This window comes from Schistocerca gregaria, chromosome 2, assembly GCF_023897955.1.
Source record: "Schistocerca gregaria isolate iqSchGreg1 chromosome 2, iqSchGreg1.2, whole genome shotgun sequence".
NCBI lineage: Eukaryota > Metazoa > Arthropoda > Insecta > Orthoptera > Acrididae > Schistocerca > Schistocerca gregaria.
The window spans coordinates 961,243,007-961,260,584 of NC_064921.1; the positions used below are offsets into that span (position 1 = coordinate 961,243,007).

Consider the following 17,578-nt stretch of genomic DNA (forward strand, 5'->3'; position numbering starts at 1 on the left):
TGCTTCAATCACACCATATTATGCCTACTGATTGTGTACCACTAGATTCCTGGACTCCTTAGCCCTGAAATGGTAGAAACTGGAAGACTTTATGCTGCCAATGTTTTGTTCTGATCACTGCCGCACAACAATGAAGAAGCCATTACATAATTACAGCCACATTGTGATCTCAATTACATCATTTGTTCTAGCAAAGTAAATAATGAGCCAGTTTCTGGTTTATTGTGGGAGATACATACAACTTGGAGAAGAAATTTTCATGAGATATTTAAACATATACACTATGTGATCAAAAGTATCTGGACACCTCAAAAACACACATTTTTCATATTAGGTGAGTCATGCTGTGACCTACTGCCACGTACTCCATATCAGTGACCTCAGTAGTCATTAAAAATTGTGAGAGAGCAGAATGGGACACATCACGGAACTCTCTGACTTCGAACGTGATCACATAATTGGGTATCACTTTGTCACACGTCTGTAAGTGAGATTTCCACAGTCCTAAACATCCCTCAGCCTACTGTTTCTGATGCAATAGTGAAGTGGAAACGTGAAGGGATGTGTACAGCACAAAAATGTACCAGGCCGACCTCGTCTGTTGACTTACAGAGACCGCTGACAATTGAAGAGGATCGTCATGTGTAATAGGCAGACATCTATCCAGACCATCACACAGAAATTCCAACCTGCTTCAGGATCCACTCAAGTACTATGACAGTTAGGCGGAAGATGAAAAAACTTGGATTTCATGGTTGAGCACCTGCTCAAAAGCCACACACCACACCGGTAAATGCCAAACGATGCCTGGCTTGGTGCGAGGAGTGTGAACATTGGACAATTGAACAGTGGGAAAACACTGTGTGGAGTGATTAATCACGGTACTCAATGTGGCAATCTGATGGCAGGGTGTGGGTATGTCGGATGCTCGGTGAACGTAATCTGCCAGCGCGTGTAGTGCGAATAGTAAAATTCGGAGGCCGTGGTGTTTTGGTGTGGTCTGGTTTTTCATGGAGGGGGCTTGCATCCCTTGTTGTTTTGTGTGGCACTATCACAACACAGGCCTACATTGATGTTTTAAGCACCTTCTTGCTTCCCACTGTTGAAGAGCAATTCGGGGATGGCGATTGAATCTTTCAACACAATGGAGCACCTGTTCATAATGCACAGCCTGTGACAGAGTGGTTACATGACAATAACATCCCTGTAATGGAATGGCCTGCACAGAGACCTGACATAAATCCTATAGAACACTTTTGGAATGTTTTGGAACAGAGACCTCCTGCCAGGCCTCACCAACCAACATCATGCCGTTCCCAAAGAAACCTTCCAGCACCTGATTGAATGTATGCCTGCGAGAGTGGAAACTGCCATCAAGGCTAAGGGTGGGCCAGCATTACCGATGTAGGGCACCACGAACTTGTAAGTCATTTTCAACCATGTGTCCAGATACTTTTGATAACATAGTGTACTGCCACAGGTGGACGATACAAAGTATATGTGCAGTATGTGAGGAGTAAGGAAGATGATGTTCATGTATTCGTTTCGTTGTTGTTGTGGTCTTCAGTCCAAAGATTGGTTTGATGCAGCTCTCTATGCTACTCCATCCTGTGCAAGCTTCTTCATCTCCAAGTAACTACTGCAACCTACACCCTTCTCAATCTGCTTAGTGTATTCATCTCTTGGTCTTTCTCTACGATTTTTACCCTCCACATTGCACTCCAACACTAAATTGGTGATCCCTTGATGCCTTAGAGCATGTCCTACCAAGTGATCTCTTCTTTTAGTCCAGTTGTGCCACAAATTCCTCCTCTCCCCAATTCTATTCAATACCTCCTCATTAGTTATGTGATCTACCCATCTAATCTTCAGCGTTCTTCTGTAGCGCCACATTTTGACAGCTTCTATTCTCTTCTTGTCTAAACTATTTATCGTCCATGTTTCACTCCATACATGGCTACACTCCATACAGTTACTTTCAGAAAAGACTTCCTTACACTTAAATCTATACTCGACGTTAACCAATTTCTCTTTTTCAGAAATTTTTTGCTTGCCATAGCCAGTCTGCATTTTATATCCTCTCTACTGTGACCATCATCAGTTATTTTGCTCCCCAAATAGCAAAACTCATCTACTACTTTAAGCGTGTCATTTCTCTACCTAAGGCCTTTGGCCTTTAAATATGTCTACTTGTGTCTGTATATGTATGGATGGATGTGTGTGTGTGTGTGTGTGTGTGTGTGTGTGTGTGTGTGTGTGTGTGTGCAACACGCGATCTAGTGTATACCTATCCCTTTTTTCCCCTAAGGTAAGTCTTTCCGCTCCCGGGATTGGAATGGCTCCTTACCCTCTCCCTTAAAATCCACATCCTTTCATCTTACCTTCTCCTCCCCTCTTTCCTGACCAAGCAACCACCGGTTGCAAAAGCTCATAATTTTGTGTGTGTGTTTGTGTGTTATTTTATTGTGCCTGTCTACCAGCGCTTTCCCGCTTGGTAAGTCTTGGAATCTTTGTTTTCAACATATTTTTCCCATGTGGAAGTTTCTTTCTAGAAATGTCTGCTTGTGTCTGTATATGTGTGTGTGTGTGTGTGTGTGTGTGTGTGTGTGTGTGTGTGTGTGTGCGCGCGCGCTAAAGAAACTTCCACATGGGAAAAATATATTAAAAACAAAGATTCCAAGACTTACCAAGCGGGAAAGTGCCGGTAGATAGGCACAATGAATAAAACACACAAACACACACACACATAATTTCGAGCTTTCGCAACCGGCGGCTGCTTCGTCAGGAAAGAGGGAAGGAAAAGGAAAGATGAAAGGATGTGGGTTTTAAGTAAGAGGGTAAGGAGTCATTCCAATCCCGGGAGCGGAAAGACTTACCTTAGGGGGAAAAAAGGATAGGTATATACGCGCGCGCGCGCGCACACACAAACACACACACACACACACACACACACACACACACACACACATATCCATCCGCACATACACAGACACAAGCAGACATATTTAAAGGCAAAGAGTAAGGGCAGAGATGTAAGTCAAGGCGGAAGTGTGGAGGCAAAGATGTTGTTGAAAGACAGGTGAGGTATGAGTGGCGGCAACTTGAAATTAGCGGAGATTGAGGCCTGGTGGATAACGAGAAGAGAGGATATATTGAAGGGCAAGTTCCCATCTCCGGAGTTCGGATAGGTTGGTGTTGGTGGGAAGTATCCAGACAACTCGGATGGTGTAACACTGTGCCAAGATGTGCTGGCCGTGCACCAAGGCATGTTAAGCCACAGGGTGATCCTCATTACCAACAAACACTGTCTGCCTGTGTCCATTCATGCGAATGGACAGTTTGTTGCTGGTCATTCCCACATAGAAAGCATCACAGTGTAGGCAGGTCAGTTGGTAAATCACGTGAGTGCTTTCACACGTGGCTCTGTCTTTGATTGTGTACACATTCCGGGTTACAGGACTGGAGTAGGTGGTGGTGGGAGTGTGCATAGGACAGGTTTTACACTGGGGGCGGTAGCAAGGGTAGGAGCCAGAGGGTAGGGAAAGTTTTTTGGGGATTTCATAGGAATGAACCAAGAGGTTACGAAGGTTAGGTGGACGGCGGAAAGACACTCTTGGTGGAGTGGGGAGGATTTCATGAAGGATGGATCTCATTTTGGGGCAGGATTTTAGGAAGTCGTATCCCTGCTGGAGAGCCACATTCAGTCTGATCCAGTCCCGGGAAGTATCCTGTCACAAGTGGGGCACTTTTGGGGTTCTTCTGTGAGAGGTTCTGGGTTTGAGGGGATGAGGAAGTGGCTCTGGTTATCTGCTTCTGTACCAGGTCGGGAGGGTAGTTGCGGGATGCGAAAGCTGTTTTCAGGTTGTTGGTGTAATGGTCGAGGGATTCAGGACTGGAGTAGATTCGTTTGCCACGAAGGCCTAGGCTGTAGGGAAGGGACTGTTTGATATGGAATGGGTGGCAGCTGTCATAATGGAGGTACTGTTGCTTGTTGGTGGGTTTGATGTGGACGGATGTGTGAAGCTGGCCATTGGACAGATGGAGGTCAACGTCTAGGAAAGTGGCATGGGATTTGGAGTAGGACCAGGTGAATCTGATGGAACCAAAGGAGTTGAGGTTGGAGAGGAAATTCTGGAGTTGTTCTTCACTGTGAGTCCAGATCATGAAGATGTCATCAATAAATCTGTACCAAACTTTGGGTTGGCAGGCTTGGGTAACCAAGAAGGCTTCCTCTAAGCGACCCCTAAATAGGTTGGCATACGAGGGGGCCATCCTGGTACCCATGGCTGTTCCCTTTAATTGTTGGTATGTCTGGCCTTCAAAAGTGATATATATATATATATATATATATATATATATATATATATATATATATATATATATATATATATATATATATATAATGTGTGTGTGTGTGTGTGTGTGTAAAATTTGATGTGGACAGCAGTAGGTCCTGCAGCCTAGTTTAATTGTAACAATTTTATCTCTTCCCAATACGATCAGTATTTATTACAACGTAATTCATCTTTACATTGGAACATTAATTGAGTGTTAGGAATACTGGGTTACATTTGAAACCAGAATTCAGCATTTCAGTTTTCATTTTGCTATGCTTATTTTGGCTCTGTGTCATTGACAGAAGTCTGAACATTGGTGGTTGTGCCACTAGCAGCCTTAAAATAATTGCGAAACATCCTAAGGTTTTGGGAGAGCACTGTATGTATGCTGTTCAGAAAGTATCTGACCTTTTTTTATTACTGAAAACAACAATGGTATCGCGGCATGGCTGCTCTCTATATTTGTAGGCATACATAGTGTACATACCTGATTTTTTTTCATGCCCGCAGAAACAAACAGTCACTGGCTAGCCATTCACAAGTGAACACCTGTAAGTGGTAGTCGCCATATTTTGTGTTGTTGGCAAAATGACAGAAAAAGTGGAAAAATATTAGTGCATCAAATTTTGTTTTAAGCTTGGCGATTCTCAAGTTCAAACAACCTGCAAGATTTGACAAGTGTTTGGGGTACCATATAGATAAGGGAGTGATACAACAATTCAAAGATGGCCGCTCACCAGTGAACAGCAAAGCACATCAAGGAGGCCCTCAACATCCACAAATAAGGTTGTTATTGATCAAGTAAGGATCCTAGTGATGCAGGATTGATTAATCTTGATCAGAGCGTGCAAACAAGGTTAAAATTAGAACTGGATTTATTCATTCTATTTTAATGGAATATTTTGACCTCAGCAAAATTTATGACAAAGTTGCTAACAACTGAGCAGAAGCAACTTCATTCAGAGACCACACAAGGTATGCAGGATACTATGAACAGTAGTCTTACTTTCTTCACTCAGTGACCATAGAAGATGAGTCCTGGGTTTATGGGTACAACCTAGGAGCAATGTTTCAGTCATCACAATGGAAGCATCCATCCTCCCTGAGGCCCAAGAAAGTGAGGCATATCTGCAGCAATGTGAAAGTCATGACTGACCATCTTCTTTGACTCCAATGGTGTGGTCCTTCATCAGTAACCTCCCAGAAGGTACTACTGTCAATAATGAGTACAACCCAGATGTTCTGCATCACTTTCATGAAGCAGTGAGATGCAAACGGATGGACTTGTGGACAGCAGGCAGTTGGCACCTCCACTAAGATAATGCACCTGCAGACAGTTCTCAATTAATTTAGAGCTTTTTGGTCAAACACGACATGGCTATGGTTTACTGACCCCTCCATTCCCCTGACCTAGCACCAAGTGACTTCTGACTTCACCTTAAACTGAAAGAGACTCTGAAAGGGACCATAGTTGAGAATAGGGAAGACAATATGCAGAATTTGATAGAGTAGCTGTACACTATACCAAAAGAGACTTTCCAGCGATGCTTCCAGCAGTGACAGCAGCATTGGGAAAGGTATGTAGAAGCTCAAGGAGATTTCTGAACATGCTAACATCCAACAACTGTATCTGAATAAAGACTGTTTTTACAAATAAAAGTTGGATACTTTTTGAACAGCCCTTGTATTATGATTCTGTCACAATGGTTACTGAAGGCTTTTCTTGTAAAATCTTCCAAAATAAATAAATAAATAAATCTTCTGTGGATTGACCATAAATCTCATTTGGCTTTTGTATATAATAGGCTCATCCAAGAATTGTGCCCCGCGGGTGCAAGGCAGTGTAGTTAAGCACCCCATTCGCGACTGTGTGTCGCTAGTGTCGGTATAGGAGAGAGCGAGAGAGCGAGAGAGAGAGAGAGAGAGAGAGAGAGAGAGAGAGAGAGAGAGCGAGAGCTGCGGAGCGAGTAAAACCACATAGCACTGCTCTGCACCGGACTGCCCCGCAGTCTGATCCAACATAAACAAAGTATTCTATTTTAGAAATAGTTTTATTTAAGGGATATAGTAAGGCATATAGTGTCTCATTCTTACTGTTAGTAGTTACAAGTAAATATTTTTTGTTATACTTCATGCTACAGCTTTTTGTATCCCTTTTGAGAGTTTATAAATTGGATCCTTAGTTTGCTATTTTGTACGTAATAATTTTAACTAAGTTTGAAAACTTATTAAAAATAGAATCAAGGTTATAAAGCTCTTTGATTCTTACAGTCAACATTGTTGAAGAAGACAATTAATATTTTACACTTTTTTCTATTTCGAGGAAACGATTTTGTCTAGGTTTGGCACAATATTCCATGAGACTGCTAACCTCAAAGAATTAGTCAAATTTTTATCACCAAGTAAAGAACTATTTGGGGAGCAAAATAACTGATGACGTCTGAAGTACAGAGGATATAAAATGTAGACTGGCAATGGCAAGGAAAACGTTTCTGAAGAAGAAAAATTTGTTAACATCGAGTATAGATTTAAATGTCAGGAAGTCATTTATGAAAGTATTTGTAAGGAGTGTAGCCATGTATGGAAGTGAAACATGGACGATAAATAGTTTGGACAAGAAGAGAATAGAAGCTTTTGAAATGTGGTGCTACAGAAGAATGCTGAAGATTAGATGGGTAGATCACATAACTAATGAGGAGGTATTGAATAGAATTGGGGAGAAGAGGAGCTTGTGGCACAACTTGACTAGAAGAAGGGATCGGATGGTAGGACACGTACTGAGACATCGAGGGATCACCAATTTAGTATTGCAGGGCAGCGTGGAGAGTAAAATTCGTAGAGGGAGACCAAGGGATGAATACACTAAGCAGATTCAGAAGGATGTAGGCTGCAGTAGGTACTGGGAGATGAAGAAGCTTGCACAGGATAGAGTAGCATGGAGAGCTGCATCAAACCAGTCTCAGGACTGAAGATCACAACAACAGCAATGAACGGTTCTTAGTATTAGCAAGCTTTAAAAGAGAGAAAAAGTGCTCACAAATATACGTAGAACCAAACATTGAGAGAAATTTGGCCGCGTGCTTGTGCAAAAGAGGATATTTCTCTCTTCGAAGACATCTGTAAAAGTCATCCAACGTTTTACAAATAAGAAAGCGGTTCTTCAGGCAGATATCGCACTGCAGGTTAATCAGCTCTAGTTGAAGCACTTACGAGACGTCCAATGCCTGAAGGGAAAACGGGCTAACAAATATATATAAGGCCGCTTGAACCTCACTTATCTCCAAAAATTTATTTTCAAACTGTTCTTGTATTCGCATATGATTTGAACATAATCTGAAAAATCCACACTGTCTAGTGCAGGAAAGTGTCCACAATTCTTCTCGCACAACTGTATTCCCCATAAAATAAGTTTTTTTTAAATGCTTGAATCGTCTGCAGTAAATCAGCAACAGAGTGATTTTTGTCTTGGAGTGAAATGTTCAAAGTATTTAAATGACCAGTAAGGTCACTCAAAAAAACCAAATTCGCCACCCGCTTAGGATCACAAAGTAATTCTTCTGGACATCCTTTCATTTCAAAAAGGTATTTATTTCACTCCTCAAGGAGAAAAACCGATGAAGCACCTTTCCTCTGCTCAGCCATCTTACTTCGGTGTGGTAGGGGATCTCCGGGTATTCCGCTTCAATAGCAGACAGAAATTCTTTAAATTGCCGATGTGTGAGTCCATGCGATTGAAGAAAATTAACTGTTCGAAGAACTGTGTCCATAACATTTTTTTATGTTGGAAATCTTCGCACAAAGTGCCTCCTGGTCTATCAGACGATGGACTGCCGCGAGTAAGGAACAGCCACTTCAGCCATTTAAGATGTGACGTAACTCAGGAACCCAGTGCGTATCCCTCGTAGCGCAGGGGCTCCATCCGTTGTTACACTGGTCAGGCGTTCCAATTTTAAACCCATTGTCTCTAACACGTTATACACGGCTAGAAAAATATCCAAACCCGTGGTTGTTTCTTATAATGGTATAAGATCGAGAGGCATGGTGGGCGGTTGTTCGGTCCGCACGGCCAGCTAAGCGACACGGCTCGGCCACTGCGACAACACACGAATTCGACCGGGGCGATGGTCGCTGGCAATCGCGGGTGCTAGCGCCCCAAGGGCACAGTTTGGACGAGCCTGGTATATAACATTCACTGTTTTTGAATATTTTACTGGTTTATCTTTAAATACGAACATTTTAGATTAGGCTTTACTGTGACTGTTATTGACATTAAATGAAACAACAAGTTTACTGTTACCAGTCACTGTATATTTATCTCCGCAATGCGTTTCAAAGGTTTAAACCTCCATCATCAGCTGGATTTACATTTGTTAGTATGACATTTGTGTGTGTGTTGTGTTACAATTTCTTTTTGAGGAACTTGTGGCACTGTCTAGTGGAGAAACAAAACACTATTTTAGAGCATGGTTTCTTTTGACAAAACGTTTTTTGTCAAAAGACACCGAAAACCAAGCTCCAATATAGTGTTTTGTTTCTCAACTAGACATTGCTGCAAGTTCCTCCAAAAATCTTAACACACACACACACACACACACACATCATACTAACAAATGTAAATCCACCTGATGATAGAGGTTTAAACCTTTGAAATGTGTCATGGAGATAAATAAATGGTGACTGGTAACAGTAAACTTGTTGTTTCCTTTAATTGCTGGTTTATACAAAATTCATACATTGTTCATGCAATTTATTAGTTTTATCACAGGTCCACAGTAAAGACTTTCCTTCAACACTGCACTGATACTACCCTAGGAACAGAAGGAATATCATGACAAGAAGGTCATTAGAGATGGAACACATCATTAAACCAAACAATTATGGAGTAATAAATCTAACAAAGTCTTTTGTAAGAAAGCATATGTGCATTTGCCTTAAATGGTTTAGGGAAACTATAGGAGCCTAAAACCAAGTGGCTAAATGGAGAATTGAATCAGGATTCTTCTCTGAATATACACCATTGCCTTAACCACTATGCCACCTTGCATGGTGATACTTACTGAGATATTTGGAAATGATTAAATATAAAACGTTTGCTGAAAGGAAAACTTAACTTGACAACATCTCAAAAAAAGAGAAGGAATTCAGCAGTCAGTCACAGATTCAATCTGTATTTTACTGATGATCTAGATTTAAGCTGACCTCAGTGCTAAAAACACAAGATACAGTATTATATTAGAATCAGTAATTAAAAGATGTAAGCTAAAATCACAGTTTACAATAGCAGTGACAACATATTAGTTCATGTACCATTTAAACTCAGTCATATAGACTTGTCAATCTTGTGACAACACATGTTACTATATGACTTTCACATGTACATAGCCAGATTTTCACTGAGACTGTTGTGTATACAGCAGTACAAACAGGCACTGCTTACATAATATGGGTAGAGAAACACCATCTATACCACTATCATCAACAAAAATTACCCATTAATTTTTTATATGAAATTGATATTAAATTAAAAAAACTAAAAGCAAGTAACCTTTACTACAATTAACAATTTTGGCACAAAGCAAATACATGTTGTAATATTAGAGATAACGTTAATATTGTTACATTCCATCCTGGATTTTCCATTGTTCAATTGGATATGTAATATTAACATGTGTTTGCTTTATGCCAAAAATTTTAAGTGCAATAAATGTAGAAAAATTCTTTAGAATGGGAATAGTTTTGGAATAAAAGAGACCACTCACCAAAAAGCAGATGGGCACACACACAAAAGAAAGGAAACTTGCTAGCTTTTGGAGACCTATGCCACTGCCTGCTGCTGGCTGGACTAACAGTGCCAATGCTGTATTTTCCCAGGTGGACTGGTTGTGATGAGGGTAGTGTCGGATGGGGTGGGTAGAGGGAGAGGGAGGTAGTAGGGAGTAAGAGGGACTGGGAATGGGTAGCTAGCAGCTGAGGGGGAGGCAAGGCAGTTTGCTGGCTAGGAATGCTGGAGGGAGGAGTGGCAGGTATGTGGTTTCAGCACATCATGCATGATTGAGGGGGGCTGGTCAGGAGTGTCGCATGCTCAAGGTGATGTGGAGATATTAACTGGGAGGTATGAGAAGATGGAGGAAGGGGAAATGGTTGGGTAAAGGTGTGAAATCAGTGGTTTACCTGCGACTGGGACCAGGACAATAATGGAATCAGAGGATGTGTTGTAAGGATAACTCTCATCTGCATAGTCCCAAGAAACTGGTAGTGGAAGAAAGGATCCAAATGGCTCAGGTTGGGAAGCAGTCATTCAAACTGAACATGTGCTCAGCTCCATGTTGTCCCACCAGGTGGTTAACTGTGGTTTTGGTAACAGTTTGGCAGTGGCCATTCACCCTGGTGGACAGTTGGCTGTTAATTAAACTGACATAAAAAACTGTTAGTATTTGCAGCAAATTTGCTATATGACATGGCTGCTTTCACAGGTGACGTGCCCTCTGATAGGGTATGATAAGCCTGTGATGGGATGGACTAGACCACTTCAGGCAGGGTAGGGAAGATCTTGTGCAGGATGTCCCTCTCTTTAGGGCAGCATGAGATATAATCAGAGCAGTGGCACTTCTTTCACGACTCATCACCATATGCACCCCCACCCCTTTACCTCTTGAATCCCTAGTCATCATTGCTGATGCCACCTCCCCATACAAGTGGGGGGGGGGGGGGGGAAGGGGCTAGAATACCACTGTTCTTTTTTCGTTTTTTACAAAGGCAAGTTCAAGTGAACATTGTGAAATTTTGTTTTGTACTCAGTAAAAATGCTGCTGAAACTGTTTTAATGTTGGAAACAGCTTACCAAGATGATGCCATGGAAAAAAGATAAAGTGTACAAGTGGTTTGTTCGATTTGAAAATGTTGACATGTCGACTGATGAAAAACCTCATTCTGGACATCCATCAATTGCCCGAATCAGCGATAATATTGAAAAATTTTGAGAACTTGCGCTCACAAACCAGCAACAGACAACTGATCAACTGTCACAGATTAGTAGCTTATCTTGGAGCTTGGTTCAACAAATTTTAATGGAAGATTTGGGCAGACAGGACATTGGTTCTTCCAATATGACAACACACCTGCATATACAGCCATCTCTGTTAGACAGTTTTTGGCTAAAATGGCATGGTTCTGCTGCTCCATGCAGCTTACTTGAATGACCTGGCTCTGAATGACTTTTTTCTTATTTTCACACATGAAAAGGGGCATGAAAATTTGACAACACTGAACAAGTCTTGGGGGGGGGGGGGGGGGGTAGGGTAAAGGAAAAAAAAAAAAAAACAAAAAAACACCTAGTGAAGAGCTGTCAGCCATTTCTAAAGATTACTACACAAAATGTTTCGAACACTGGAAGCACTGATTGGACAAATGTATTAGTTGTAATGGAGAGTATTTTGAAGGAGATCAGGTGGTTTTGTACACCATGCCCATCACCTTGCCACAAACAAACACTCTCTCTTCCAACATCCTCCAGACTCCAAACCCACCACTTCATCCCTTATATGCCTTGCCAATATATCCTGCTCCACAACTACTTTTCCTTTGACAGGAAGGCACACAAACAAATCCATGGCACAGTTTGAGAACCCTCATGACACCTTTCTATGCCAACCTGTTTATGGACCATCCCAAGGAAACCTTCACAGCTTCCCAAAACTCCCAGTCCCTAGTCTGGTTCAGATTTAGTGATTATACCTCCGTGATGTGGACTCAGGACCAAGACACCTTACAGTCATCCCTTCACAATCTTAACAATTCCATCTGATCCATTTCACCTGGTCCTGTTCTCCCAATGCGTCATCTTCCAGGACGTTGGCTTCCATCTCTCTGATGGCTCCATACACACATCTGTCCACACTAGACCCACTAACCCCCAACATTACTGCATTTTGGCGATCCCTTCCACACCAAAAATTCCCTCCCATACAGCCTTGCCACCCATCGATGACTTATCAGCAGTGATGAAAACTCCTTTGCACAGTATGTTGGAAGCCTCACAAAGGTCTTCACAAACAGGCAGTACCTCCAAAAACCCAGTTCACAAACAGATTTTGGGTGCCATATCCTCACACATCTCCAATCCTCCCACCATGCCCAAAAATCAGTTACATGGGGGTGCCTCCCTCCTCCATCACCCAGTATCACCCTGGACTGGAACAATACTTCACTAGAGGTTTGATTATCTCTTATCCTGTCTGAAATGAAGGACATCCTAACCAAGATCCTTCCTACTCCTCTTAAAGTGGTTTCCATTGCTCATCCAACCTCCTCAACATCCTAGTCCATCCGTATGCCACTGCCGCTCACAGTACTAGATCATGGTGCAAAACCTGCCCAATCCACCCACCCAGTGCCTCCTACTCTAGTCCCATCACAGGCTTATTCTGTCCCTCAGTCTGACCAACTGTGAAAGCAAACAGCAGTGCTTTTTGTGCTGGTATGACTACCAACCAGCTGTCCACCAGGATGAATGACCACCGCTAAACAGTTGCAAAAACTAAAGTTGACCACCCGGTGGTACAATATGTAGCTGAGTACAAGATGCTCAATTTCAATGAATGCTCGCAACCCAGGCCATCTAGATCCTTCCCTCCATTATCAGCTTCTCTGAATTACACAGATGGGAGATGTCCTTAAAACAATCCTCCACCCCCATTAGTGTCTCAGCTTCAAACTCAAGTAACCCGCTGACCCCGTAGCCTTCACCCAAGAGCTTCCCCTTCTTCTGTCCTGTTGCTCTCTCCCAATTCACATCCCCATGTTGCCTTCAGTGTGTGCCACTTCCTGCTGACCCCTACAATCATGAATTATGTGCTGAGATCATACACCTGCTACCCTTCTCTCTCACATTCCTCGATGACAAACCAGCTGCCTCTTTCCCAGTTGCTAGCCACCCTCTCACAGTGCCTCTCCCTGCCGCATGCCATCCTCTCCATCTACCTATCCACCCCACCCCACCCAACACTACAGCCACAACTGGTCTACCTGCCAAAATGCACCAATGTCACTGTTAATCCAGCTGGCACAATGAAGGGACATAGGCGGGTGATTGTGTGTGTGTTTTACTCTAGCATGCCAAAAGATAACTGCGAAAGCTAGCAAGTTTTCTTTCTCTTGATAACCCAATGCTCCTGCTTTTGGTGAGAGATCTCCTTTAGCCCAAAAGTATTTAATTGTAATACTGGTTTCTTGGTTTCAATTTTTTAATTTTAATATAAATGTTACACAAAAAAATTGAGCAAGTAATTTTGCATTGATGTTAGTGGTACAGAGGCCATTGCTCTAGCCATATGACTTAAGCTGTGGCTGCTTGAACTGCTCTGTGAGCAACAGCCTCAGTTAGAATCTGGCAAGTTAAGGTTGTATAGTAACATGTGTCGTCACAAGCTTGACACAGTCTAAGCAGTACGTTACTTAATATGTTGTTACTACTATCATGAAATGTGGTTTTAGGTTACATCTTTCAATTACTGATTCCTGTATAATTGCTTGTATTTTTTAGCACTGAGGATAGTTTCAATAGCTGGAGGATAACTATTCAATAGCTGAAGTCTAGATCTGCAATACAATACAGATTGGATTTGTGACTGATTTCTGAATCCCTTTTCCTTTCTTGAAATACACCACAGTTGTTGCACACAACTGTTCTGATGGAATCAAACTTGGCTGACAACATCTGATTAATACTCTCATTACTTAACAAAAAGATTTTTTTATGGTTCAGCTTTCGTTCTCTAATAATCTTGCTAAGTTTCGGAAACTGAAATAAAAATTTCAAAAGTTAAGTATACTCACTCTGCTCAGTGATCTTTTCATCTCCTTCCAGGGGATGAACTATTCCGGGACTGGGATCCCCAAATGAGAAACGATTAATACGGTGAGAAAAATTGTATGCAGCATCCGAGACAAAAGCTGAAATGTGAACATGCCCACGAGGTAAGGAAAGTGAACGGCCAGCAGTAATATGGAAATTGCCAGCTACTTTATTCAGCACTAGGCTACCGAATACTCTACATGCATTTGGAGGTCCTGATGGGAGAACATTCCTGAAAGTAAAAAGAATTAGTAAATAAATTGATATCAGCATATTTACACACAAATGTAGCAGCTAAATATCTGAACTTAAAGTAAAATGCAAGCTCATTGAAAGAGATTTCATGCACAGAAATTCTTTCCGAGATAAACCTGGAATTGTGTAATAATCAGGCTTAATTCATTCAACATCAATTTATGAAGATAACTAAATAATATGAATGCAATACATACTTCATTAAAAATGCCTGGTGAATTATTGGAGAAGTCAAGTAATATAAGTACCCAAAAATTGTACAAGCTGGAACAATCAAAGTGCATTCTTAATACTAGTCTTTCTGGAGTCAGTTCACAGTCAAAGCTAACAATTTTACAAACATATTACAGATATTCAATATTATCAATATTCAACATATAGACATTTACAGCCGTTCACTCTGCCCTATTCCTCAAACGGCACAGTTTAGGTGTAAATGCAGATTACAACTTGATATGGTAATAAAATCCTGTAATGTGACAATATTTAAAAAAAAAATAATACATTACAAATAATTTTTTCTGTTGCAATGGGCATGCCAAAGTGTACACTTGATGACAGGCCAAAGAGGGATTGTTCTTTTGGCAGATGAGTCTTTGTTGAGCTTGAAAAAATTATAGCAAACTTGTTTTGGTTTATGTGAAGTAGTGGCAAATGGTGCTCATATAAAAAAGGCAATAAACTTTATAACTGAATTGGTCTGAATTGTCTGTTACATAACCTTCCATTATAACCTACTGCTTAAAAACAGTACAAAACAGTAAATATGGTAATTCTACAGTTATAAGTATAGGCCTAATCCACAAAATACTGTAGCTAACAATAAAGCATGGACTGAAATGAACTCTTTTTGTACTATGTGTATGTAGGATTGTAGTTAGTTGATGTGTGGTAACTGATAGATTTCTATCTTCTCTTCCAACTTAATAAATTAAAGGGCACTTTTAGCGAACAACCTACTTTATTCATTTCAAAATACTTGCAGCCAGGCGACTAGCGTGAGTTTTGGTGTTCTCGTAAAGATAAGTCTTGTTAGACTATAAAACATATAGATTAGTACTGATTACGTGGTAAATAGGTGTATTAGTGTGCCTTTTAAGTGTAGCATTAAAAGTTTAATTTTTCTATACATAAAAAAGCAGAAAACGCGAAAAGACTGTACAGTCGTATTTTCTGTTTACGTTCTGCTGCAGCAAATCTACAGAATTTTGTTTAGTTGTTCCTTGCTCTCCTCAACAATTTAACTTAGCGTACCTCTTCATTATTTAACTAGCATTTCTGGAAAGTAGCGTAAAGTTTAAGTTGTTGTTTCAGAAACTTTGCACTTTTGTTTTTGTTTACACACAGTTGCGTATAAGGCAATTTTGTGTAACCGAATTTTCGTGTTTATCTGTAATTTAACTGACTTATTCTTAATAAACCATTATGTTTATCATGAGTGAAAAGTGCTTGACTTGCCATAGAATTGTTAGATCGGGGCTTTGGTGTGATGGGTGCTCTAGTTTATTCCATGTGGGTGACTGTAGTGGCGTGGGAATAGAAGTAAATGAGACTCATCAGTGGTTTTGTAGGATTTGTAGTAGAGACAGGAAGATACTAGAACAGGAGGGGAAAATTGCCGCCCTTCAGGCAGAGTTAGACAAGGCCAGGGGAGGTCTTGACAGGTTGAGGGGAGAGATGGGTAAAGAGAGGTGGGACGTGGCAACAGGCAACAGGAGGAACAGGTCTAGAACTTGGTCTGACAGCTTCATGGTGAATGTGGAAAATAGATTTGACCTGTTGCTTCAGTTAGAAGCTGGTGAGCCTCAAGCAGTTCCAGGTGTAGACAGGGCACAACAAACTTTCAGCAGCAAATTGGAAAGTAAGAATGTAGGGAAATCAGTAAAGAGAAAGAAAGTGTTGTTGTTAGGTAGTTCCCATGGAAAGGTGTTGGCCAACTTTTGCAGGATGAACTAGGATCAGAATACCAGGTCACCAATTTTTTTAAACCTAGTGCTGGTCTGGAGCAGGTGACAGAGTATTTAGGATCATTTTGCAAAGATTTCACTAAGGAAGATACCATGGTTATAGTGGGTGGGTGGTAACAGTATTGACAGAGATCCTGGGTACAGTATAGAGTGTGACCTGGCGGAGATTGTATCAGCATCGAAGCATACTAGTGTTGAGTTTGTATCTGTTCTTGGGCGCCATGACCGACCTCATTTGAACTCTTCTGTCAAGGGAATTACTGGAGCTGGAATGGCTGCTTATGTAGGGTGCATGGCCTTCACCTCAACAGGAAAAGGAAGGGTAAATTGGCTGGGGAAATAGCAGGAAAGTTAAAGGGGGAAGGCACTGTCATGAGTGGTAAAATACCAGTGGTTATAGGGTTCAGAAAAGACCCTTTTTTAGGGTAGGGAGGACAGAAAGAAAGCAAATTTTAAGAGAGGTTAGAACTGAGACAAACCTCAAGTTGAGAAAGAAATCAAAAAATGTAATTCCAGCATATTACATCAACATAAACAGCTATTGGTTAAGAATTTTCAACAGTCAGCAGATATTATAACTCAACCAAATTTTAACTCAGTCAATGTGAAATGTCAGCTATCTTTATTGCATGAAAATATTCGAGGACTGAGAAATAAAATTAATGAATTAACTATCTGCATAGATGAATTAGAGTCTTCAAACCCAGCTGACATAATCTGTCTCTCTGAACATCATTTGACCACTGGTATAGAACTTTTAAGTGTTACAGGGTTTAGGTTAGCATCTCACTTTTGTAGATCAGAGATGGAGAAAGAAGGAGTTGCCACATTCATTAGGAACTGTCATAAATTTAAGAACATAGACATTCATAAATTTTGACTAGAACAGCATATGGAAACATGTGCAACAGCATTAGAATTTCACAAAAAATCCTTCATAATATTAAGTGTATATTGAGCACCTGCAGGTAACTTTAATCTGTTTGTAAACCACCTTGAAGCTGTACTGGCCCATTTAACAACCAAAAACAAAGAAATAGTGGTTGCTGGTGATTTCAATGTAGATTTCCTTACAGACTCTCCCAATAAGAACTTATTTGAGTTAGTAACACTATCATTCAACTTAATTCCCACTGTAAAGTTCCCCACTAGGGTAGCCAATTACA

The 17,578-nt window shown here is 41.0% G+C and overlaps 1 protein-coding gene across 5 annotated transcripts in view; it reads right to left on the bottom strand.

Moving 5' to 3' along the window:
- LOC126335441 (endoplasmic reticulum-Golgi intermediate compartment protein 2) overlaps positions 1 to 17,578 on the bottom strand; it is a 99,368-nt gene that overhangs the window by 13,725 nt on the left and 68,065 nt on the right. For all 5 annotated transcript variants that reach the window (XM_049998723.1, XM_049998726.1, XM_049998728.1 and 2 more), the window contains exon 5: positions 14,172 to 14,422. In XM_049998723.1, the coding sequence (XP_049854680.1) occupies positions 14,172 to 14,422 (251 nt within the window). The remainder of the gene's footprint in view (positions 1 to 14,171; positions 14,423 to 17,578) is intronic.